General features: G+C 36.2%; 1 protein-coding gene, 1 long non-coding RNA gene and 6 other non-coding genes across 8 annotated transcripts; all 8 read right to left on the bottom strand.

Annotated features, from left to right (window-relative positions):
- Nucleotides 1–2,900: 2,900 nt before the first annotated feature.
- On the bottom strand, nucleotides 2,901–2,978 carry LOC114457002 (small nucleolar RNA SNORD50). The gene has a single exon (XR_003672919.1). It is a non-coding gene; the product is annotated as a small nucleolar RNA SNORD50 (small nucleolar RNA).
- A 2,666-nt stretch (nucleotides 2,979–5,644) lies between these two features.
- Nucleotides 5,645–7,615, bottom strand: LOC114456928 (uncharacterized). Its single transcript, XR_003672899.1, has 6 exons — nucleotides 7,554–7,615; nucleotides 7,259–7,360; nucleotides 6,439–6,486; nucleotides 6,205–6,264; nucleotides 6,020–6,122; nucleotides 5,645–5,920 (listed from the first exon to the last, which is right to left on the bottom strand). It is a non-coding gene; the product is annotated as an uncharacterized LOC114456928 (long non-coding RNA).
- LOC114457004 (small nucleolar RNA SNORD50) lies at nucleotides 6,989–7,066 on the bottom strand. The gene has a single exon (XR_003672921.1). It is a non-coding gene; the product is annotated as a small nucleolar RNA SNORD50 (small nucleolar RNA).
- LOC114456995 (small nucleolar RNA Z195/SNORD33/SNORD32 family) lies at nucleotides 7,435–7,514 on the bottom strand. Its single transcript, XR_003672914.1, has one exon. It is a non-coding gene; the product is annotated as a small nucleolar RNA Z195/SNORD33/SNORD32 family (small nucleolar RNA).
- A 724-nt stretch (nucleotides 7,616–8,339) lies between the features above and the next one.
- LOC114457001 (small nucleolar RNA SNORD50) lies at nucleotides 8,340–8,417 on the bottom strand. The gene has a single exon (XR_003672918.1). It is a non-coding gene; the product is annotated as a small nucleolar RNA SNORD50 (small nucleolar RNA).
- Nucleotides 8,418–8,788: 371 nt separating this feature from the next.
- LOC114456998 (small nucleolar RNA Z195/SNORD33/SNORD32 family) lies at nucleotides 8,789–8,868 on the bottom strand. Its single transcript, XR_003672916.1, has one exon. It is a non-coding gene; the product is annotated as a small nucleolar RNA Z195/SNORD33/SNORD32 family (small nucleolar RNA).
- Nucleotides 8,869–9,530: 662 nt separating this feature from the next.
- On the bottom strand, nucleotides 9,531–9,608 carry LOC114457005 (small nucleolar RNA SNORD50). The gene has a single exon (XR_003672922.1). It is a non-coding gene; the product is annotated as a small nucleolar RNA SNORD50 (small nucleolar RNA).
- A 10,051-nt stretch (nucleotides 9,609–19,659) lies between these two features.
- On the bottom strand, nucleotides 19,660–23,337 carry atp5if1b (ATP synthase inhibitory factor subunit 1b). The gene is made up of 3 exons (XM_028439000.1): nucleotides 23,179–23,337; nucleotides 20,177–20,289; nucleotides 19,660–20,095 (listed from the first exon to the last, which is right to left on the bottom strand). Exons 1-3 carry the CDS (start codon nucleotides 23,245–23,247, stop codon nucleotides 19,954–19,956), a joined length of 324 nt encoding a protein of 107 aa, XP_028294801.1. The 5' UTR covers nucleotides 23,248–23,337; the 3' UTR covers nucleotides 19,660–19,953.
- Nucleotides 23,338–24,172: the final 835 nt, after the last annotated feature.

Here is a 24,172-nt window from a genome sequence, read left to right as displayed (position 1 = left end):
TCAGCATCCAATAGGAACATTTCAAAATCCAAATAAAAAGACTGAGAGGGTGACTTCATAATTTATTTTTTTTCATCATCTAAAGCACGTTCAATCCCAATCACAAATGCATCTGCGTTGCTTTGCCTTAACGACAAAGTTTTATTTCACTCTTCATGTTCTCCACTTCACTCTTGGCCTGTTGGAGATCGTCTATTTTCTTCTCCAGCTCAGTGCTCGTCATCTTCTTCTTCCATTCTACAGTCATCTGAGACACAACAGTATCCAAGATGATTTGGACCTCACACAGTGTGATCTCCATCTGTTCCATTCCACTGTCGGCCTGTTGGACAGCTTTCTTTAAACAGAGGATCTCCTTATCTTTCTTCTCCAATTCAATGCTTGTTGTCTTCTCCCATTCAGCTTGCATCTGAGACACAGTATCCTGATGGTGGTGGTTGAGCCTATGCACTTCATGCTCCATGTTCTCCACTCCACCTTCTGCCTGTTGGAGAGCTTTCTTTAAAGAGAGGATCTCCTCATCTTTCTTTTCAAGCTCAGTTCTCGTCTTCTTCTCCCATTCTGCTTCCATCTGACACACCATATCATCACGGACGCTTTTCAACTCACACACTTCGCTCTTCATGTTCTCCACTTCTCTCTTGGCCTGTTGGAGATCGTCCATTAAAGAGAGGATCTCCTCATCTTTCTTATCCAGCTCAGTGCTTGACGTCGTCTTCTTCTTCTTTGTCCTCCTCCTTCTGTTTCTTCTCCTTCCGCTTGTGGCGGCGAGCACCTTCATTTCATTGTTCTCCTTCACCAGAAGCTCAGTTTTTTGTGTTTCTTTCTCCTTTTCCTCAATCAGAGTGAGATGTTGGTTGAGCCTACACACTTCACTCTTCATGTTCTCCACTTCACTCTTGGCCTGGTGGAGATCGTCTATTTTCTTCTCCAGCTCAGTGCTCGTCATCTTCTTCTGCCATTCTACAGTCATCTGAGACACAACAGTATCCAAGATGATTTGGACCTCACACAGTGTGATCTCTATCTGTTCCATTCCACTGTCGGCCTGTTGGACAGCTTCCTTAAAAGTGAGGATCTCCTTATCTTTCTTCCCCAATTCAGTGCTCATCTTCTGCTCCCATTCAGCTTGCATCTGAGACACAGTGTCCTGATGGTGGTGGTTGAGCCTATGCACTTCATGCTCCATGTTCTCCACTCCACTTTCTGCCTGTTTGAGAGCTTTCTTTAAAGAGCAGATTTCCTCATCTTTTCTCACGAGCTCGGTGCTCATCTTCTTCTCCCACGCTCTCATCTGAGATACAGTATCATTCAAGATGCTGTTGAACTCACATTGAATTTCTCTCAGTGAGCTGCTAGACCCGTTGTTCCTCTTTTCACTCTGACTGCAGACCCTCTGCCATCCAAGTCCATCTCCAACCACCTCATCCATGATCCTGATCTACTCTCCAAGCTTTCCTCTCTAAGAAGACTTCTATCAGTCCTTCGTGCAGTCAAGCAGAAAATTCAATACACACTCAATGTGTGCTGCTGGGTCCTTTCACAAGAATCTCTCCCTTTCCGTTAAATAAACTCAATGTGCTTTTATAAACTCAATGCAGTTTAACTTGTAATGAATGTCTCTGAGAACGATTATCAAAGTCACACTGAGCAGGCTCTGATGTTTTAGAACAGTTAGGACTCAAAGTACCTTTGATGTTTTAGAACACCTATTAGTCAAAGTACCTTTGATGTTTTAGAACACTTATTACGCAAAGTACCTTTGATGTTTTAGAACACTTATTACTCAAAGTACAGAATGTTCCAAATGTTCCACATGAACAGGGGGATAAAAGAAGAGATTAATTAGGACCGTACCATTCTATTTATTCATGTCAAACAGAAAAAGCTTGCGGTATGTGTGTTAATGATAGCGCAACTGACTCAGTATGTCAGTTCTACATTCGTCATGTCTAGTTAAAAGCATGTTTCTTTATGCACGTGTAACGTAGTGTTAGGATGGTTCATGTTTGAGCAGTAATTCATAGTGGTCAGTGTGTAGTGTTCAGTGTTGTGCTAGTTACTGAAAAAAGTAACTAGTTACCATTACTAGTTACTTCATTCACAAAGTAACTCAGTTACTATTTTGATTACTTACACAAAAAAGTAATGCGTTACTGGAAAAAGTAACTTTTGAGTTACTTAGAATTAAAGAATGTATTATTTATTTTGGGTAATTTGTGTCCATACAGCTTCATATCAGTGCTGTAATAATATAATAATCCACTGTTGATCAACTGCTATAAAACAGCCATAAATGATGTGCATATAAAACACAAAACAGCTTCTCCAAAATTAAAACAGTAATTTTTCAGCCTTAGCACAGTAATGTAATGTAAGGTGTACATATTCCAGGTGCACATTCTGCTGTTGAAAATGCTTATAAAAATAAATGTGGAAAAACTAATTCACAGAATTTTTATCTGTTAAACTCATTTAAGTTCAGGGGCAAAATACGAAGCAGTGTGATCTTAAGTGGGCCAGAGATTTTATGTACAATTTCAACACTATTGTGCCATAGTTTGCACTTCTATGTGTTCCAACAGGATCTTCACTTTAAATTCCCTAAATTTTGTGATTAATTTCAATTTAATTAAAGGAAAAAAAAAATTTTCTTACAAAAATCCTTTACTCTTCCTTAAATTATGAGGTTTTTTCCTACAGTTACCCATTAAAAATTACTGCAATCACGAAATATAAGCACCAGGAAAACTGTGAGCCCTGAAAATATTGTCGATTTCATTTAAGCAATTATTCATGTTTTCTTTGATTTTTACTTTCTCCTGCGGGCCGAATTGAAGGCTTTAAAGGGCCGGATTTGGCCCCAGGGCCATTAGTTTGACACAAACTTCACCTTGCTTAACTCAGCACTCAGATCCGTAATTTTTTGGTGTCATCAATAGATGATCAGGTTCGGGATTAAGTACTCATCACTGTCAAGCAAGGATCTACTTAACACCAATTGTTCCTTCATAAATTAACATTTTATTATATTATCTGTAAGAATGTCCCATTTAAAATAAGTTAAAGGTTTTGTATTGCAGTAGTGGCAACAGATCCATCTTAAATCAGGTCAAATGTTACCAATCAGAGTTTATAGAGACGTGGAGTACCAGTGAAAGTGTTCTCACCTCTGACCGTCCTCCAGAAAATCCTGCTTGGAGCTCTGAAGTGGTACAGCCCACGAGAAAGGTTTGTGTTCATTCTTTTACGCAGGAGAGCCAGATACTTCACTGTATGCGATAAAAAAAAAAGTGTAAATTCATTTCAAAGCATAAATACACATTTGTACATGTATGTTTTGGGGCTGTCGCCGAGCAACACGGACTTTCAACTCCCTCCACAGATTTTCTATGGGGTTGAGGTCTGGAGACTGGCTAGGCCACTCCAGGACTTTCAAATGCTTCTTACGGAGCCACTCCTTCGTTGCCCGGGCGGTGTGTTTGGGATCATTGTCATGCTGGAAGACCCAGCCACGTTTCATCTTCAAAGCTCTCACTGATGGAAGGAGGTTTTGGCTCAAAATCTCACGATACATTCTTTCCTTAACACGGATCAGTCGTCCTGTACCCTTAGCAGAAAAACAGCCCCAAAGCATGATGTTTCCACCCCCATGCTTCACAGTAGGTATGGTGTTCTTGGGATGCAACTCAGTATTCTTCTTCCTCCAAACACGACGAGTTGAGTTTATACCAAAAAGTTCTATTTTGGTTTCATCTGACCACATGACATTCTCCCAATCCTCTGCTGTATCATCCATGTGCTCTCTGGCAAACTTCAGACGGGCCTGGACATGCACTGGCTTAAGCAGGGGGACACGTCTGGCACTGCAGGATTTGAATCCCTGTCGGCGTAGTGTGTTACTGATGGTAACCTTTGTTACTTTGGTCCCAGCTCTCTGCAGGTCATTCACCAGATCCCCCCGTGTGGTTGTGGGATTTTTGCTCACCGTTCTCATGATCATTTTGACCCCACGGGATGAGATCTTGCGTGGAGCCCCAGATTGAGGGAGATTATCAGTGGTCTTGTATGTCTTCCATTTTCTGATAATTGCTCCCACAGTTGATTTTTTCACACCAAGCTGCTTGCCTATTGTAGATTCACTCTTCCCAGTCTGGTGCAGGTCTACAATTCTTTTCCTGGTGTCCTTCGACAGCTCTTTGGTCTTGGCCATAGTGGAGTTTGGAGTCTGACTGTTTGAGGTTGTGGACAGGTGTCTTTTATACAGATAACCAGTTCAAACAGGTGCCATTAATACAGGTAACGAGTGGAGGACAGAAGAGCTTCTTAAAGAAGAAGTTACAGGTCTGTGAGAGCCAGAGATCTTTCTTGTTTGAAGTGACCAAATACTTATTTTCCACCATAATTTACAAATAAATTCTTTAAAATTCCTACAATGTGAATTCCTGGATTTTTTTTTCACATTCTGTCTCTCACAGTTGAAGTGTACCTATGATGAAAATTACAGACCTCTGTCATCATTTTAAGTGGGAGAACTTGCACAATTGGTGGCTGACTAAATACTTTTTTGCCCCACTGTATGTTTAAATGGTAGGAGTGTGAAAAATTTGATTTCATGATATATCGCGATTTTTTGGGTGCCGATTTTAAATCAACTATTTTTTTTTTTTCTTCTGATATTTAATCAATATTTTTCTTATTGTATTTTTCGGATTTTCGTTGAAGTTTTCTACTGCTGGATATCGTATTGCAACAGCCTTGCCAATACTCACCCCTAGTAAGTGGTAGTAGCTGCATCACGGCTACTTATAAGTTATACAAATACACATCTGAAGTAATAGAAGCAGACTTACATGAACTTGTGCACAGTATTTGTCCGGTATAATGTCAACTGTGCTCGTTTATAATTTGTTGCAACCAATTTAAGACTATATGATCTAATTTCGCTAACACAAATACCATCAATGGTTATTATAACTGTGTGCAAAATGATTCTGCTCAATAAACCTGTCGCACACAGTGTTTTGTTTTAACACCTTTTCTCAACCTCAGAACACTCAAAAGTTGCTTTTAAAATGCAAACCAGTCATTAAAAAAAGGTATTTTTTCATGTCACGTTTTATCTTCCTAATGTCTCGAGTGTAATTCTTTTTAATATATCATAGGGCTCAGAACAATTTACCCAGTAAGTATTATAATGCAAACAGCCTAATGCACAGCAAGAACAGGGTTCATAGGACACATTTATCCAACATAGTTTGATTTTAAGAATTTTCAACTAGAAAAATAAATTTAGCAGAAAGTGTTTGTAATTTATCGAACACATAATACCATCGTTTAGGGGGAGATCTTAAACCTAGAATAAGATCTTATGAACTTATTTAAAAACCTAGTTGATGACTAGCATAAGTGAGAGCCGCTCTGTAACAGGTCAGCTGGGTGCTGTACTGAGCAACTGAGTGTGATGAATTTTTTACAAATATATATAGTATGTTTTTTTAAAAAAAAATGTTTTATACTTTTTATTTACAATTTTATATTACATGGACAAGGAAGAAAAAAAAAAACAAAAAAAAAAAAGTATGTTTTTTTATAGCGCAGTATGAAACAATAGATTTAACGTAATCAGAGACTCATCATTTGATCACATGAAGAAAAAACAACAGTTTTTATTGTGTCACAAAAGATTTATGTAGACAAGTACATTTCCATTCACATTCTCAGCTTTGCTTCTCACAAGTTTGAACACAGTAATGTGTTTAACATATTTCAAACACTTGCAGAGGATCAATCACAAACATCTAGTGCATGCAACAATATGCTAATCTTTTTAGTCTTTTGATCTTTCCTTTTTTTGTGGCGATCGATTTCCTCTTGGTGGTGCACCCTCAGATCAGCCAGTAGCTCCTGCTCCTTACACCTTGAAGATCGACACGTTTTGGAGACAATTAGTCAAACGGAATGCAAACCGCATATGAAATGCTGTGTTTTGTTTCTGCGTTAGTGGTACGATGCACACCTGAAATACAGCTCTTCCTCAGATGCTTGCCTCATCCCCAGGGCTCCTCCAGCCTCTGATGGAGCCTCCACCACCTCCAACTGGTAGATTTTGATCAAGATATCTGCTTGGAATGATCAGTTAAAAAACGTCAGAACAGATTGAAACTAGCATTATTGCTTCTAAATACATATATTTGTCCTCACCTTGCGGGTGGGCTTCAGACACTTAATTTTCAGAGAAGCAGGGACCCCCATGCGCTTCCTCTGTGAACCAGAAACACAATATAAGACCCAGCAAAAGGCCACATATTTACACAGTTAAAGACAAATTGTCTCAGACTTATTTTCTTTTCAGGATTACTAATCAAACAAGGCAGATAAGTAGAAAACATCATAGACAAGAACTTTAACATTACTGTAGTAAGCAAATGAGTGCACCTTGTCATAGGGAGGGGGGATACCTCTTGGTTTTGTGTGGCAGCATGTCTGTAAGGTAGAGAAAAAAAACTCTTTAGTTACACTATTAATCTACAGCAGGGGTGTTAAACTCATTTAAGTTCAGGGGCCAAATACGAAGCAGTGTGATCTTAAGTGGGCCAGAGATTTTATGCAAAAAAAATGTACAATTTCAACACTATTGTGCCATAGTTTGCACTTCTATGTGTTCCAACAGGATCTTCACTTTAAATTCCCTAAATTTTGTGATTAATTTCAATTTAATTAAAGGAAAAAATGTTTTTTCTTACAAAAATCCTTTACTCTTCCTTAAATTATGAGGTTTTTTCCTACAGTTACCCATTAAAAATTACTGCAATCACGAAATATAAGCACCAGGAAAACTGTGAGCCCTGAAAATATTGTCGATTTCATTTAAGCAATTATTCATGTTTTCTTTGATTTTTACTTTCTCCTGCGGGCCGAATTGAAGGCTTTAAAGGGTCGGATTTGGCCCCAGGGCCATTAGTTTGACACAAACTTCACCTTGCTTAACTCAGCACTCAGATCCGTAATTTTTTGGTGTCATCAATAGATGATCAGCTTCGGGATTAAGTACTCATCACTGCCAAGCAAGGATCTACTTAACACCAATTGTTCCTTCATGAATTAACATTTTATTATATTATCTGTAAGAATGTCCCATTTAAAATAAGTTAAAGGTTTTGTATTGCAGTAGTGGCAACAGATCCATCTTAAATCAGGTCAAATGTTACCAATCAGAGTTTATAGAGACGTGGAGTACCAGTGAAAGTGTTCTCACCTCTGACCGTCCTCCAGAAAATCCTGCTTGGAGCTCTGAAGTGGTACAGCCCACGAGAAAGGTTTGTGTTCATTCTTTTACGCAGGAGAGCCAGATACTTCACTGTATGCGATAAAAAAAAAAAAAAGTGTAAATTCATTTCAAAGCATAAATACACATTTGTACAGATTAATGCTGATGTCTCAGATGGTAGTGCATGAAGATTATTTCATAGCCATTTAAACTCAAAACTAGGTGATTAAACATCACTGACAATAAGCAAGGACATGTTCTAAATACATAGATTCATCCTCACCTTGCGGGTGGGCTTTCGACGCACTATTTTCAGAGCAGCTGGGACCACCATGCGCTTCCTCGGTGAAGCGGAAACACAATATAAGACCCAGCAGATGTCCACATATTTACACAGTTAAAGAGAGATTGTCTCAGACGTATTTTCTTTTCAGGATTACTAATCAAACAAGGCAGATAAGTAGAAAACATCATAGACAAGAACTTTAAAAGCACTGTAGTAAGGAAATGAGAGTGCACCTTCTCGTAGGGAGGGGGGATACCATCAAACACTATCAGCCTATCAAAGGCAGCCTAGCCTCTTGGTTTCGTGTGGCAGCATGTCTGTAAGGTAGAGAAAAAAATAATATTTAGTTACACTATTAATCTAAAGCAGAGGTGTTAAAATCATTTTAGTTTAGGGGCCAAATACGGAGCAGTTTGATCCCAAAATGGGCCACAGATTTTATGCAACACATGTAATTTCAACATTATTGTGCCATAGTTTGCACTTATACATACTCAGAAAATACAAAATATGTAAGAAACTTAACATACCCAAACAATAAGTGATAGATAGTCCGACAAGACCTTCACTTTAATTTTTATAGATTTTGTGACTAATTTCTATTCAATTAAGGAAAATGTCAGAATTGAAGGAAAGTTTAAGGATTTTGTAAGAATTTAGTTTTTTCAACTGATTAAAAAAGACAGCAATGATTAATGTTTTCTCTTGTGGGACAAATTGAATGCTCCAAAGGGCCAGATTTGGCCCCAGGGCCATTACTTTGACACAAGCTTCACCTTGCTTAACTCAGCACTCAGATCCGTAATTTTTTGGTGTCATCAATAAATGATCAGTTTCGGGATAAAGTACTCATCACTGTCAAGCAAGGATCTACTTAAGACCAATTGTTCCTTCATAAATTAACATTTCATTATATTATATTATTTGTAAGAATATCCTATTTAAATTAAGTTAAAGGTTTTGTATTGCAGTAGTTGCAGCAGATCCATCTTAAATCAGATCAAATGTTACCATTAAGAGTTTATAGAGACGTGGAGTACCAGTGAAAGTGTTCTCACCTCTGACTGTCCTCCAGAAAATCCTGCTTGGAGCTCTGAAGTGGTACAGCCCACGAGAAGGGTTTGTGTTCATCCTTTTACGCAGGAAAGCCAGATACTTCACTGTATGCTATAAAAAAATTATTTTATTAAGTTTCAAAGCATAAACACGTAACATTTGAGCAGGTTAATGCTGATGTCTCAGATGGTAGTGCATGAAGATTATTTCATGGCCATTTAAACTCAAAACTAGGTGATTAAACATCAACGACAACTAGCAAGAATATATGTTAAAAAAAAGAAAATGGACACGAGAAATTTAACAATAGTGTCATAAAGAAATGAGAGTGCACCTTGTCAGAGGGAAGGGGGGGGAAGTACCATCAAACACCTTCAGCTTATCAAGAACAGCTAGGCCTCTTTTGGTTTTGTGTGGTTTTGTCTGTAAGGCAAAGGGAAAAAAAACTATTTAGTTACACAATTAATCTAATACATAGTTATCAGGTTTCAAGGGCCAATTACAGAGCAGTTTGATCTCAAGAAGGCCATAGATTTCATGGAAGAAAATGTAGGATAATGTCAACATTGTGCCAGACTGCACTTCCACAGATACATAAAATACAAAATATGTAAGAAACCAACCATATCCAACCAATAAGTGATAGATGTGAGTGCCAAAAGAATCACCAGTTTAAATTTCGTTACTAATTTCTATTTAACCGAGAGATATATGTCAGAATTCTTACAAAGTCCTTTAATTTTCCTGAAATTATGAGGTTTTATTTTACTTTTATAACGTTAAAAATCACTGCAATCATACGATACAAGCACCGGGGAAAACAGCTTTATTTACACAATGAATCATGTTTTCTACGTCATTTTTGGTCCAAGGGCCATTAGTTTGACACTAGTTGTGCTCTAAAGCTTCACCTTGCTTAACTCAGCACTCAGATCCGTAAATTTTTGGTGTCATCAATAGATGATCAGCTTCGGGATAAAGTACTCGTCACTGCCAAGCAAGGATCCACTGAAGTTAAGCCACAAGCCATAATTTATTGACTTATTTCCTCTTGCAAAGCCTACATGCTAATGACTCGCTAAAAAGGAAAGCTGCCATAATGACTGCATGTTCACTTAGCTTAGCCTCGCTGTGCTAAATGTCCTGTTCACGGCGATAAAAACATAACACAACACTGCAACAAATACCTAAATAGGACAACGTTAATAAACTATATTCTTAACTATCAAAAAGGAAAATTGTATCACGTAAATTAGGCTAAACTTAGTTAAATTCCATGTAGACGTAGCTCACCATAATGTACAGGTCCGCCATGACGAGCAAAAAGAAAGACACGCGGGGCTGCGCATGATAAAATACAGGGACGGCGGAAGTGACGACATGAACGTTTTCTTCTTCGGATGTTTGGTGTTTTATCGCCACCTAACGATGAAGAAAGTGTAAGAAGAGGGTTTTAATAAACTATTTTCTGATTTATGATCATTTAAAGACAAAAGTAGTCTCTTATTTATTGTTTCTTTGGCTTCTGTGATGTAATATTTACATTTTATATTTTTAAACCCTGTGCAAAATATGATTTTTGTGTCCAAAATTTCAATACAAATACACAAAGGAAAATATTTGCAAAAAAAAAAAAAAAGTGGGAAATATTTGCCACTGGTGGGAGCTGCATCACAACTGAAGTTTATCAAACGAGTACAAATACAGAACATAAAGGATCACGACTGACGTTAAAAAAGCAGACTTGCATAAACTTGTGCACAGTCTTTGTCCTGTATAATAATATAATATAATAGTTAACTGATACAACTGTGCTCAATTATAAGTCATTTGTTGCATTAAGACTATTTCTATTCTCATTTAAGAGTCAATGTGATCTAATTTGACTAACACAAATACCATCAATGCTTGTTAAAACACTTCACCACAAATTAACCATTCCATTACTGTGTACAAAATAATTAGACCTGTCGCACACATACAGGGTGTGTTTGGTTTATGTTTAAACACCATTTCTGCTGATATTATCAGCTGTGGAGGTACATAATAAAAGCTTTTATGTAAACCCCAGAAAGCTTAATTAAGTCTCATACAAATTGTCATCTGATCAATATCTCACTTTTTTGCTCTTTCTTCAGAAATATAAACCGATCCTGCGGCAGGTGAGTATTTACTCATGTCACATGTTTTTACTTTCCTAATGCCTCAAGGCTGTATTTATTCTTTTTTATATATATAATTATAGGGCATCAAATAATCCACCAACTAAAAGTTGTTTCCTATATAAATAATATCTTATAATGTAAACACAGTAAAATAGACGGCAACAACAGAGTTCATGGGACACATTCCACCTATATAATTCCATTTTAAGTAGATCAGACTAGAATAACCCAAGAATTTCAGTGGAAATATTTGCAATTTATCAACAATATTATATTTTAGGGTGAGATCTTAATCTCTAGAATAAGATTTTGTGGAGTATTTATGAAACTAAGTTGATGTTACCCACATGATGAAGAAAGGTCCATGGCTATATCACATTCGTATCAGACTCTGGACCCAGCCATGAAGATAACTGTTCTTCCTTTTTTTACTTTTTAACAGAAGCAGACACAGATAGATATACACAGAGAACAGATAAACACACAGACATAAGCTTTTTCTGCTAACCACCTGTGTGTGTATTTTATTTATTATTGTAATTTCAATAAACCACATTGAAAAAGACCAACTCTTGTCATCTGTACACTTCTAAAAAAAAAAAAGTGCAGTACGAAACAATTTTTAATGTACAATAGTTATTTAATGTACTCAGGAAATGATTGTTGGACTACTTGGAATAATTACAACTGTTTATTATAGTATCCCATAAGAGATTTATGTAGATAATAAAGAAGATTCCCACTCAAATTCTCAACTTTGGCCATTTTCATGCTTTTCACAACAAACTGATGAACAACAAAAAATGAAAAAGGTTGCACATCTCTCCTCACATCTTTGAAAATGGCAATTGATTCAAAAATTGATTTAATTAATACATTTCAAACACTTGCAGAGGAGCAATGATAACCCTGTGTCTAGTGCATGCAACAATCTTTAAATGTGAAGCTTCCTGATCTTTCCCTTGTGGCGGTCGATCTCACGCTGGAGACGTTCAATCTCTTTTTGGTGGTGATCGATTTCTTCTTGGTGGTGCACCCTCAGAGCAGCCAGTAGCTCATGCTCCTTATGCCTTAAAGGAAAGATCGACACATTTTGGAGAAAATTAGTCAGACGTAACGCAAACTGCATAAGAAATTAACATCAGTGGCTTTTAGTACGATGCACACCTAAAATCCAGCTCCTCCTCAACAGCTTCCCTCTTCCCCAGGGCTCCTCCAGCCTCTCCACCACCTCCACCTTTTCCTGCACCTTTTCCCAGTTCACTCAGCTGAAAAAGAGGAACAGATCCATGAAAAAAGGGATGTTTAAAGCACTAAAATTTAGGAGAAGTTCACTATTATTACATTTGTGAAATATAGGGTGGTAATTAAAGTTTAGATACTTTTTCTTTCAAAAAAAAAAAAAAAAAACCTTTAAACTAGATCAAATTTCTACGGTAGCAGATTAGGGCCAATTTTGATGGAGAAAATAATTGTGGGCCAATCAAGGATAAAGTCAAAATTTCAAGATTAAAGTTGAAATATAATGTTCAGATTTAGCTAAAGTTGAAATATGTGGGCATGTGTATGTTGTAAAATTATGTTATCATGAGCTTTAGTATTTGGGTTTAAAAGGCCCGGTCATTTGCCCCGCCCCCGGCTTGGCTCTGATTTGTTCCGCTCGTGATATCAAGATTAAAGTTGAAATGTCGAGATTAAAGTCGAAATTTCGAGACTAAAGTTGAAATATAATGATGTTGATGTTTTAATATTTTCTCCATCTAAATTGGCTCCAATCCAATCTTTTGTAATTTTATATTTGTTTTAACTCAATAAAAAAGATTGTCAAAGTTATTTTTTCCACCACAGAGGGCAAAATTCCTATTTATTTTTAACGTGAGATTACAAAAAAATAGTGGAAAACACCAGAAAACTGCAGACAAATGATGCATTTCAATAATAAACATAACACAATTGAAGCACTTTTAATTACTAGAACACATTTAGCAACATTTTTAGAAAAATCTCGTGGCTGAATTTAATCTGTAAGCTAGGCTGAATAAAGCATTCTGTAAACTTGGTTCATAATTTATTTTATTTCACATCTGTCAAATGTACTTACATGCTGCTTCACCACAGCGATGACTTCCTGTCGTCGGGCAACCATCTCATCAAGTTTGACCTCAGGAGCTGTGGGCAACCCCTCGTGTGGTTCATCCCCTGAGTCCATCTGCAAATAGAAATAAAACATATATACAGATGTTTAATAATAAAAGCAGGCTTACCACTAAAACAAACGTAAATATGTCATTTGTATGAGGAAAAAATAGGTTTTAATTGTCGGTTTCAGGTCGTGATATAAATACTTAATGTCTGTCGGACCTGTAGGTTTCACTTCTGCTTTGTCGGGTTCTGGTCAAAGCTTGAATAATGTTCATATCATAAATGGTCTGAGTTTAAAAACAAATCAGCACCACAAAATGCCAAAACAAAACATTTGTCTCTTTTTCTTTCTCCTCGTCCTCTGCACCTGATCATTCATTCGCTGTGTTTCTTTTGGTCGATTAATCGCTACATGTGCCATAGTCTTGACTAACCAACCATTTCCTTGGTTGACTGCAGCCCTAATATATAGTACACATGTATTATGTAACATAAAATATATCACATATGGTTTCATAACATGGCTTCATATTAAACATTGGGTTCTGGTTAAAAATGCCATGGTGCTACTTGAGTTTATCACACAAATCTTGAAAAATAAACTATACTGGCAAATCACATTTAAAAAGAAAATTATAAATAAAATGAAATGTAAATGATTGACTTACCTCACGGGTGGGCCTTGGGTGGCGACCAAACATTAGGAAGAAAGGGGAATACTTTGTTGTGGCCTGGTTCTGAGTGCGGACGGAGTACGCCAAATCCTCTAGGAAGGTATCCCAGTCTGTCGGATGCTCGTTGACCAGCTTGCTCAGCCGCATCTTCAGGGTCTGGTTGGTTCTCTCATCCAATCCGTTTGTCTGGGGGTGGGAGGCACGGGTGACTGGTGTAGTGATGTTGAAAGATCTACAGGCCTCAGTGGTGATCTCAGCCACAAATTCTGGACCCTGGTCTGAAAGAAGACGACGAGGAGCTCCCCATCTGAAATATACATTGTTATACATATGAATAAATGTACTGATTGATGAATAGATATATATCGTATTCTGTATGGTACATAAACTGCATGCTATAGCTAATACTCACATAAAAATGTGGCTAATGGGGTGTCTGGTATTTAACTTAAATCTATCTACATGCAAAGTCAGAATGCTTTATATTTTAAAATACTAGTAGACTAAAATAAATATTATTTCCACCCATGTGGTTATATTAATCATTGTTTTTTACCTGCACACAAAGGTCCTGATGCAGTTAGCTACACCAGCTGCTGTTTTGTCCTTTAGCGGGTACAAGTCCACGAACATGGTGTAATAATCCGTAAACGTTAGGACGTATCTGTGGCACTTCTCTGTCGTAGGCAGGGGACCTACAAAAAAATATACTGTATATATCATATATATATTTTCTACATATATTGACATGACAATTGCTATATTTATAATTTCCAATATGTCTGTGTATACCTTGTTAAATATTTACACATTTCTTCATTATTAAAATATGATTACAACATTGAGGGAAATTGTAATAATTGTAATATAAAACAGTACAAAAAACATAAATAGCATCATCTGTGTGACCTGTGCAATATAATAATACATAATGATTTAGTACTCGGAATAGGAAACAACAATACATTTTTAGGCAGAAGGCCCTGCGTCAACTTGTCTTTAACATTGACAAGTGAATATAAACCTACCAATAAAGTCCATGCCGACCAGCTCGAGGGCCTCAACTACCTTGATGCACTTCAGTTCAGGAGCCTTGGTCTTCAGCTTGCTGTGAAACTGACAGTGGTCGCAGGAAGAAATCTGTTAAATATAATGTAGCGCACGATCAGATATAAATCAAGTTGAAATACTACATGTATTGAATAATATTGTATTTAAACTTATACAACAAAAAAATAATCACAGCACTGCAGTACACTGAGGAATGATGTGTCTGAATCTAAATGTGCCTATACAGATAATAATGATCATCTTTTAAGTTGCAACAAACTTTTGTATCCCACGAATCAGTAATGTATAAAAGATGATCGCCATTGTTTAGACAGTGAATTTCACAGGAAATACCTACATATTCAGTAATGTCCTCTTTCATCATATTCCATGTGTAGTGGAGGGAAATCTTGGCCAAGGTGGAGTTGATCCCACTGTGGCCGCCCATCGGTGCTGTGTGGTACTGCTGCAAGAGCTCCACCGTCTCGTCAATGTCAGTGACCACCTTCTTGCGAACATTGCCCTTGCCGACATAGTACAGCTCTTGTTCTGAAAGAAACAAAAGTAATTCTGGCTGATCAGATGCTGCATACATGCAACAGACTCATTACATGAACATTATAGGAAGAGTCTCCTAGTATGTAATACGTATCCATATACCGGCATTCTATCCGTACGAAAGATGACGTTACCAGTGTCAGGTACTGAGTTTACCTCCGTACTGAGATTATAACCCTAACCCTAACAAAATCAAATAAAACACGTGTCTGTTCACTTTGAAAACAAAAATAAATTATCATCATTTTTTAGCAAAAATTAATTTTCCGGTAGTGCGCATATGCGCATATACAATCTCAGTATGATGCGCACTCAGTACATGACACCGGATGTCACGTGACCATTCCGTGTGGTTAGGGTTAGTTAGTCCGTAATGTAGTTTAGGGTTACGATTAGTCCGTAACGTAGGTTAGAATTAGGGATAGCGTTAGTCCGTAACGTAGATTAGGGATAGGGTTAGTCTATAACGTAGGTTAGGGCTAGGGTTAGTCTATAACGTAGGTTAGGGTTAGGGTTAGTCTATAACGTAGGTTAGGGTTAGTCTATAACGTAGGTTAGGGTTAGTCTATAACGTAGGTTAGGGTTAGTCTATAACGTAGGTTAGGGTTAGTCTATAACGTAGGTTAGGGCTAGGGTTAGTCTATAACGTAGGTTAGGGTTAGTCTATAACGTAGGTTAGGGTTAGTCTATAACGTAGGTTAGGGTTAGTCTATAACGTAGGTTAGGGTTAGTCTATAACGTAGGTTAGGGCTAGGGTTAGTCTATAACGTAGGTTAGGGTTAGGGTTAGTCTATAACGTAGGTTAGGGCTAGGGTTAGTCTATAACGTAGGTTAGGGTTAGTTCATAACGTAGGTTAGAATTAGGGTTAGGGTTAATCCGTAACGTAGGTTATGGTTAGTTAGTACGTAACATAGTTGACTTATTAATACAAAGGGAAGTACAAGTGCGTGGTGTCTCATTGCGTACGGATAGAATGCCAGTATATGGATATGTATTACGTATTGACAGTTACTGCCAACATTATATGACATTGTTTGACATAAAAAAAAAAAATCACATTGTATAGTGCAGGGTGGAAAGATGTGGAAGGTACAGTGGTATGGGGAATACCAGTTGGAGCCCTAATGGTTGATAACAAACTAGAGGATGAACTGATAATGTCATAATTTTTAACTGCTAACTTATATGCATTAATCAATCCAGCCAAGCTCAGTTATTTGTAAGAATTGTCTATTGATACGGAAACGTATCCATAGCCCCGCGGACCACCGGATCTTGTCTGCATAAGCGTAATGTGCTTGTAAGGCGCCTGACTCAATAATTCTTCTTTCCGCTGCCGTGGGTTCAAATCATTCTTTTGTCATATATATTTTATCATTTTAACATATTTATCAAGGCAAATTCCACCTTTAAAAATACATATTTGAAAAAAAATGTAGGGTTAGGGTTAAAATAAAAAGGTTAGCGGGGTAGCTAAAAATAAATATGAGATAAACTAAAGTGGCGCAATTATCACGTCACCTAAACTGGCCAATGAGGGGCGCTGCCTATGATTAGACAAGCTGTCTATTCATACGTTTCCGTATCAATAGCCACGGGGTAATTTGTATACAGGTATAATTTGAAACTATTGTAAACACTTACTGTAAGTGTCCCAGACATGGTGCTTGGCTTGGTTTCGCAGATTCCTGAGCTCCTTCTTGTCGGTGTCTGGTGATGGCTTTCCATTTATCATGAAGAAGATTAACCTGCCCATCCTTTCTTTGTGGCGTTGGAACCTCTCCTGCCTCGTATATGGAGCCGTTGTACATTTTTCCCCAAGAAAACGAGCCATGTCAGCACTAGTCAAATAACATTAATTAACTTGTACATTAACTTTGAAATTGAATGAACATTCTCAGCACAGCGGAAGTAGCAAAAAAGCACAGCGGAAGTAGCAAAAATTAATTTTCCTGTAGTGCGCATGCGTATATGCAATCTCAGTACGATGAGCCTTTGTTTTTGTTTTGTTTTCTACGTCTGAGCAGAAATATGAACAAATTATGAGTTGCGTGTGTGTGTGGTTGACGTGTAAAACACCTGATCTGAATACATCCTCAGCGGAGGTGATAAAAATCCTAAAGTGAGGCCTCAGAAACATAGACATGTTTGTAGAATAGTCGGAAGTGACGACATGAACATTTTCTTCTTCGCATGTCCAATATTTTATCGCTACGTAACGGTGCAGAAAGTGGAGCTCTTTTCTGTTTTATGATCATTTGTCTTTAAATGTCTTTAAACAATCACGCTTTTTAAACGTATGTACATGTTTGATCCCTATGTAAAATATGAATTTTGTGTCCTACCATTCAAGGCAAGGCAAGGCAAGGCAAATTTATTTATATAGCGCATTTCATACTCAAGGCAACTCAATGTGCTTTACATGATAAAACATTCAATTGTTTAAAATCAATAAGAACATTTAAATCAATAAGAACATTTAAAATCATCAGTAAAATCAATTAAAATCATCAGTAAAATCAATTAAAATCATCAGTAAAATCAATTAAAATCATCAGTAAAATCATCATTACATCAACAACATGACAAAAAATCTCTCTCTCAATCATATGCAGTAGAGAAAAAAGTGCCTTTAACTTTGATTTAAAAATGTTCACATTAGATGCTGACTTCAGCTCTGCTGGCAGTTTGTTCCACTTCTTTGCAGCATAACAACTAAAAGCAGCATCACCATGTTTACTGTGAACTCTGGGCTCCACTATCTGATCTGTGTCCATAGATCTGAGAGACCTGCTGGGTTCATACCTGACTAACATGTCACTGATGTATTCTGGACCAAACCCATTCACAGATTTATACACCAGCAGCAGAACTTTAAAGTCTATTCTGAGGCTGACTGGGAGCCAGTGTAAAGACTTTAAAACTGGAGTAATGTGTTCTGACCTCTTTGTTCTGGTTAAGACCCGAGCTGCAGCGTTCTGAACCAGCTGTAGCTGTTTGATGCTCTTTTGGGGGATTCCTGTCAGAAGACCATTACAATAGTCCAGTCTGCTGGAGATAAAAGCATGGACCAGTTTCTCCTGATCTTTCTGAGTCATTAAACCTTTCACTCTGGCGATGTTCTTTAGGTGGTAGAAGGCTGTTTTTGTGATAGATTTGATCTGACTGCTGAATGTACAAACAAAACAAATTAAGCTTTGCCTAAAAGGTATTTGGCACTGGTAGCAGCTGCATCACGACTGAAGTTCATTAATAAACATTGTACAATTACAAACAAAAAGGATTGAAGTTCTAAAAGCAGACTTGCATAAACTTGTGCATATTGTTTGCCCAGTATGATATAAACTGACACAACCGTGGTCAATTATAAATTATTTGTTGCATTAAGACTATTTTTATTATCATTAAAGAGCCAATGTGATCTAATTTGACTAACACAAATACCATCAATGCTTGTTAAAACACTTCAACACACATTATTAACCATTCCATTACTGTGTACAAAGGAATTAGACCTGTCGCACACATACAGGGTGTGTTTGGTTTAGGTTTAAACACCATTTCTGCTGATATTATCAGCTGTGAAGGTAAATTAAAGTTTTTATGTAAACCTCAGAAAGATCATCTTTAATTAAGTCTCATTCAAGTTGTCATCTGATCAATATCTCACTTTTTTGCTCTTCAGAAATATAAACCGATCCTGCAGCAGGTGAGTATTTACTCATGTTTTACCTTCCTAATGCCTCAAGGCTGTATTTGTTCCTTTTTTTTTTATAATTATAGGGCATCAAATAATCCACCAACCTAAAGTCGTTTCCTATATAAATAATATCTTATAATGAAAACACAGTAAAATGGACAGCAACAACAGAGTTCATGGGACACATTCCACCTATATAATTCCATTTTAGGTAGATCAGACTAGAATAACCCAATAATTTCAGTGGAAATATTTGCATATTTTTGATTATATAACACAATATTATATTTTAGGGTGAGATCTTAATCTCTAGAATAAGATTTTGTGGGGGTATTTATGAAACAAAGTTGATGTTACCCACATGATGAAGAAAGGTCCAAAGGCCTCAAACAACCAAGTCCAGTCAGAAAGACGAGCGTAACTCAAAGTGTGGGCCACAGGTTGGTCTGTTACTGTACTGAGCAACTGAGATGACACTGATGAATTTATTGTGACACTAATTAACCAAATAAAGATACATTATATCTTACTTCTGAAGTATATTAATTTTATTTCTACATTTTTCAAAAACAGCAGAGCAAAGCTCAATTGCCCTGTTACAGTATATATGGCTAAATCATATTTGTATCAGACTCTGCACCCAGCCCTGAAGAAAACTGTTCTTCCTTTTTTTTACTTTTTAACAGAGGCAGACACAGATAGAGATACACAGTATAGTTACTTTATGTACTCCGGAAATGATTGTTGGACTACTTGGAATAATTACAACTGTTTATTATAGTATCCCATAAGAGATTTATGTAGATAATAAAGAAGATTCCCACTCGAATTCTCAGCTTTGGCCATTTTCATGCTTTTCACAACAAACTGATGAACAACAAAAACAAATGGAAAAGGTTGCACATCTCTCCTCACATCTTTGAAAATAGGAACTGATTCAAAAATGGATTTAATTAATACATTTCAAACACTTGCAGCAGAGGAACAATGACGACCCTGTTGGTGTCTAGTGCATGCAACAATCTTCAAATGTGATTTGAACAGCTTTGGCTCAGTCGTCATGTTTCAGCTTCCTGATCTTTCCCTTGTGGCGGTCGATCTCACGCTGGAGACGCTCAATCTCTTTTTTGTGGTGATCGATTTCTTCTTGGTGGTGCACCCTCAGAGCAGCGAGTTGCTCCTGCTCCTTGCGCCTTTAGGAAAAAGGAAATTAGTCAGACGGAACGCAAACTGCATAAGACATTAACATCAGTGGCTTTTAGTACGACGCACACCTGAAATACAGCTCCTCCTCAGCCGCTTGCCTCTTCCCCAGGGCTCCTCCAGCCTCTCTGATGGAGCCTCCACCACCTCCACCTTTTCCTGCACCTTTTCCCAGTTCACCCAGCTTAAAGTGAGGAACAGATTCATGAAAAAAGGATGTTTAAAGCACTAAAATGTCAGACAAGTTCACTATTATTAGATTTGTGAAGTATAGGGTGATAATTAAAGTTTAGATGCTTTTTCTTAAACAAACAAAAAAACTTCTAAATTTCTACAGAAGCAGATTAGGGACAATTTTGAGGGAGAAAATAATTGTGGGCAAATCAAGAATGAAGTCAAAATTTCAAGAATAAAGTTGAAATATAATGTTCAGATTAAAATTGAAAAATAATAGGGGTGTTGAAAAAATCGATTCGACAATATATCGCGATATATTTTTATTTTTTAAAAAAAGAAAAAAAAAAAAATGAATTTTTTTACAATTTATTTAACCAGTTAAGTCTTTTCCACTGCAGGAGACATTGTAACTGCACAAAGAAGTTCTCTGAAACCTGGACATGTTGACCAGCTTGTGATTTTTCAATAAAATTTAAAAAGAAAATACTAACTTTCTGCATTTATGTATTGTTCTAAGCATAAATACCTCAGTTAAGTTGCACCAAAGTCAAAGTTGGTTTAAAAGCCACAGGCAGATTGTATGTTATTATTTTATTTCAAGTTGTTGGCACATGGCACGTTAAAGCCAATGTTTTCAGTGTAAAATATGCCAATAAAATACATTTCAAACATAATGTTCTCATGAAGGTGTACACATTTACAGATGAGTTGTTTCTAAAGTCATATATTGAAAAAAAAAAAAAACCCACAATAATCACCTTATATTTTCATATCGGGATGTATCGTATCATATTGTGACCTATGAATCAGGATACGAATCGTATCGCCAGATCCCAGGCAATACACGCCCCTAAAATATAATGTATCTCAATTTGTGGCCAAGTTATAGAGAAAAAAAAGTAATTTTTGTTTCTTTATTTTTTTTTCTGACGTCATGAACTTTGACCTCTACCTATCTTTTTACTGGTAGGTCATATAGATTCAAATAAATTTAAATAAAATACTCCAGTTGAGATGTACAAACTTGTACGATAAAAATTGGTAGAGATAGGGAAAAATCCATGTCATTCATGCTGCATTAACAGCCAAGGAAGAGACCCAGGACAAAAGAGTTGCGGAAGAAAATAATAAGAACTCCAATGGGAACAATGTATTTGGAAATTTTCAATTAATGTTGAAATATAATGTTGAGATTAAAGTTAAAATAAAATGTTGAGATTAAAGTTGAAATATAATGTTGAGATTAAAGACAAAATATAATGTTGAGAATAAAGTCGAAATATGATATTGAGATTAAAGTCCAAATAATGTTGAGATTAAACTCAAAAAGATGAGATTCAACTCGAATCTTCGAAAATAAACTCAAAATACAATATAGTTGAAGGTTTGCTAATAAATTACGGAAACAGCCTACAGCCAATTCACCATATGGCAATAACAGTCCAAACTTGACCTAATCTGTTGCCGTAGCTCCTCAATAGCCACAGACGGACTGAATTTTGTTTTTGTTTTACTGGTTTTTCTATCTGAACAAATAAGTTTATGGAAATATCTCTTCAAAGCCCTTAAAGACAATACAATGCCATGTTTAGGAGTGAAAAGAGAACAAATCTCTGAAATATAGTTTAACGTAATGGTTCTCAAACTTTTTTGGCTCAATTACCCCCTTTTCTCTTATTTCTGAATCCAAGTACCCCTTTTGTCCGACTACAACAATTTATTCATAATACTATGAAAAAACAAATCTAGAGCATCATGATGAAATGAATGAGTGATAACACACATTTTAAACAATCTCATTTTGTAAATAAGTGAATGAAACAGTGTTTAGTGCAGTGATTCTCAACCTTTCTGTTTGTGACCACATATTAAATTCCAGGTGACCCCACATGGTGTCACGACCCCAAGGTTGAAAAACCCTGATTCAGTGCCTCCTGAATAGATTTATTTCTACAGTTTTATTCATTTCTTGTCATCTCCCACCTGGTGTGGGGCCTTTGTATTTTCAATTCATGTTCTAATAAAGATTATTTCCATCATTATTATTATGATTATTCATTTTAACTAAAAATTAACAAAATAAAACCCCATATTTTTAATACATTCATTTGTTAATTTTTCACTCTTTCCTCCTCAACTGTGCCATTGTGTACTGCAAAAGGGTACACGTACCCCCATTTGAGAAACATTGGTTTAAAGCATTAATTGATACACAGTGTTTTTGCACAATCTGCTGTGTGTTGTTGAATGGTGAATTGGCCCTAATCAGCTTCTGTAGATTTTACTTTATTAGTAAACCTTCGACTTTTATCACAATATTGTAATTTGAGTTCATTATCGAAATTTTGATAATATTTTTTATACTTTGCTCTCGTAATTTCAACTTTCATCTCGACATTTTGACTTTATTATTGATTTACCCTTTAATATTTTCTCCATCTAAATCAGCCCTAATCCTAATCTTTCTTAAATTTCTATTTGTTTTAACTCCAAAAGAAAAAGCGGTCAATGCTGAAGGTCAAAGTTCTTTCTTTCCACCACAGAGGGCAAAGTTTCTATTTAATTTTGACATGACATGACAGAAAACTGGTGGAAAACACCAGAAAACAGCAGACAAACAAAGCATTTCAGCCTCAGAAGACAAATATTTTCATTTTTTTCTGGACTGATGTGACAATATGCATTATTATGATTGATAATCAGTCATCCACAATCCGTTTTGGATTCTTTTTAATAGCAAAAAATGAGAAAATGTAACCAATATCTACGCTTTCCCACTCCCCCTGAACGTTACATTACAGCTTTTACCTTGCGTGACCCCTTTGTTTTTTTTTACGTGTGCGCAGAAATATTAACAAGTTATGAGTGTTGTGTATGTGATTGATGTGTAAAATACCTGATCTGAAGACATTCTCAGCTGTGAAATGATAAAAGTCCTGAATTGAGGCCTGAGAAACCTCGCCATGTTTGTAGAGTCAGTGACAGTGAAGCGTCCTTGTCCAGTCTCGGCACAAACAGGGCGACGCCATTATGGCCACGGAGAGGAGGGGGCGACACCTGCGCTTTCAAACGGTTTATCACAAAAACGATTTAATTACTTTTCATTTAAAACATTAACAAATCAAGTGTTAATAAATGAAAAATAATTTTAAAGAGAAAAATTAAAATATTTGTCATTTATTTTCTAACTGTATTGTAGTTTAAAAATATATAAAAGATAAAGTCCAGACCTACAATATGCAATGGTATAGTCCTCACCTAAAATTAAACAATGTCGAACTGCACGTAGCTATCGTCATCATATGTCGAATATTTACAACTCTATTATTAAAAGGTCACTTTGTATAAAAAATAAAATAAAATAAAATGGCATTCAAAAACTATCATTTGACTTGTAGTGAAGTACGTTTCTTTTTTGATGAATAAAATATGTTGACACTACTTATTTTTATTATATATATATATATATATATATATATATATAATCAGTTTAGAAAATTTCCAAAGCAATTTCTTCTTTTTTATAATAATTTAAAAAATTTGGAAAGTAATTTATAATAATTTAATATATTATTTACGGGAAGGTTTGTGGTTCAAGCCCCTGACTGGACAGTTTTTGTGTGGCATTTGCATGTTTTTTCTCCTGTAACTCCGATTTCCAGTATTTCTGCATTTTTTCTTTGATGAAAACTTATTATGATTATTTTAGTTATTTATATTTAATTTACAAGTTTCATTGATATTACTTCCTTTTGGAAAATTATCAATACTTGGATTTTTTAAATGTCCAAAGGAGATTCTTAACTGTTTTCAAGCATATTATCTTTTTAAAATTATTTCTCATTCATTTTTACCTGTATATTGTAGTTTGAAAATAATATAAAAGATCA

The sequence above is a fragment of the Gouania willdenowi genome, chromosome 22 (genome assembly GCF_900634775.1).
Source record: "Gouania willdenowi chromosome 22, fGouWil2.1, whole genome shotgun sequence".
Lineage (NCBI taxonomy): Eukaryota > Metazoa > Chordata > Actinopteri > Blenniiformes > Gobiesocidae > Gouania > Gouania willdenowi.
Note: the sequence above shows the minus strand (reverse complement) of the source record. Positions and strands in the feature narration are given on the sequence as shown.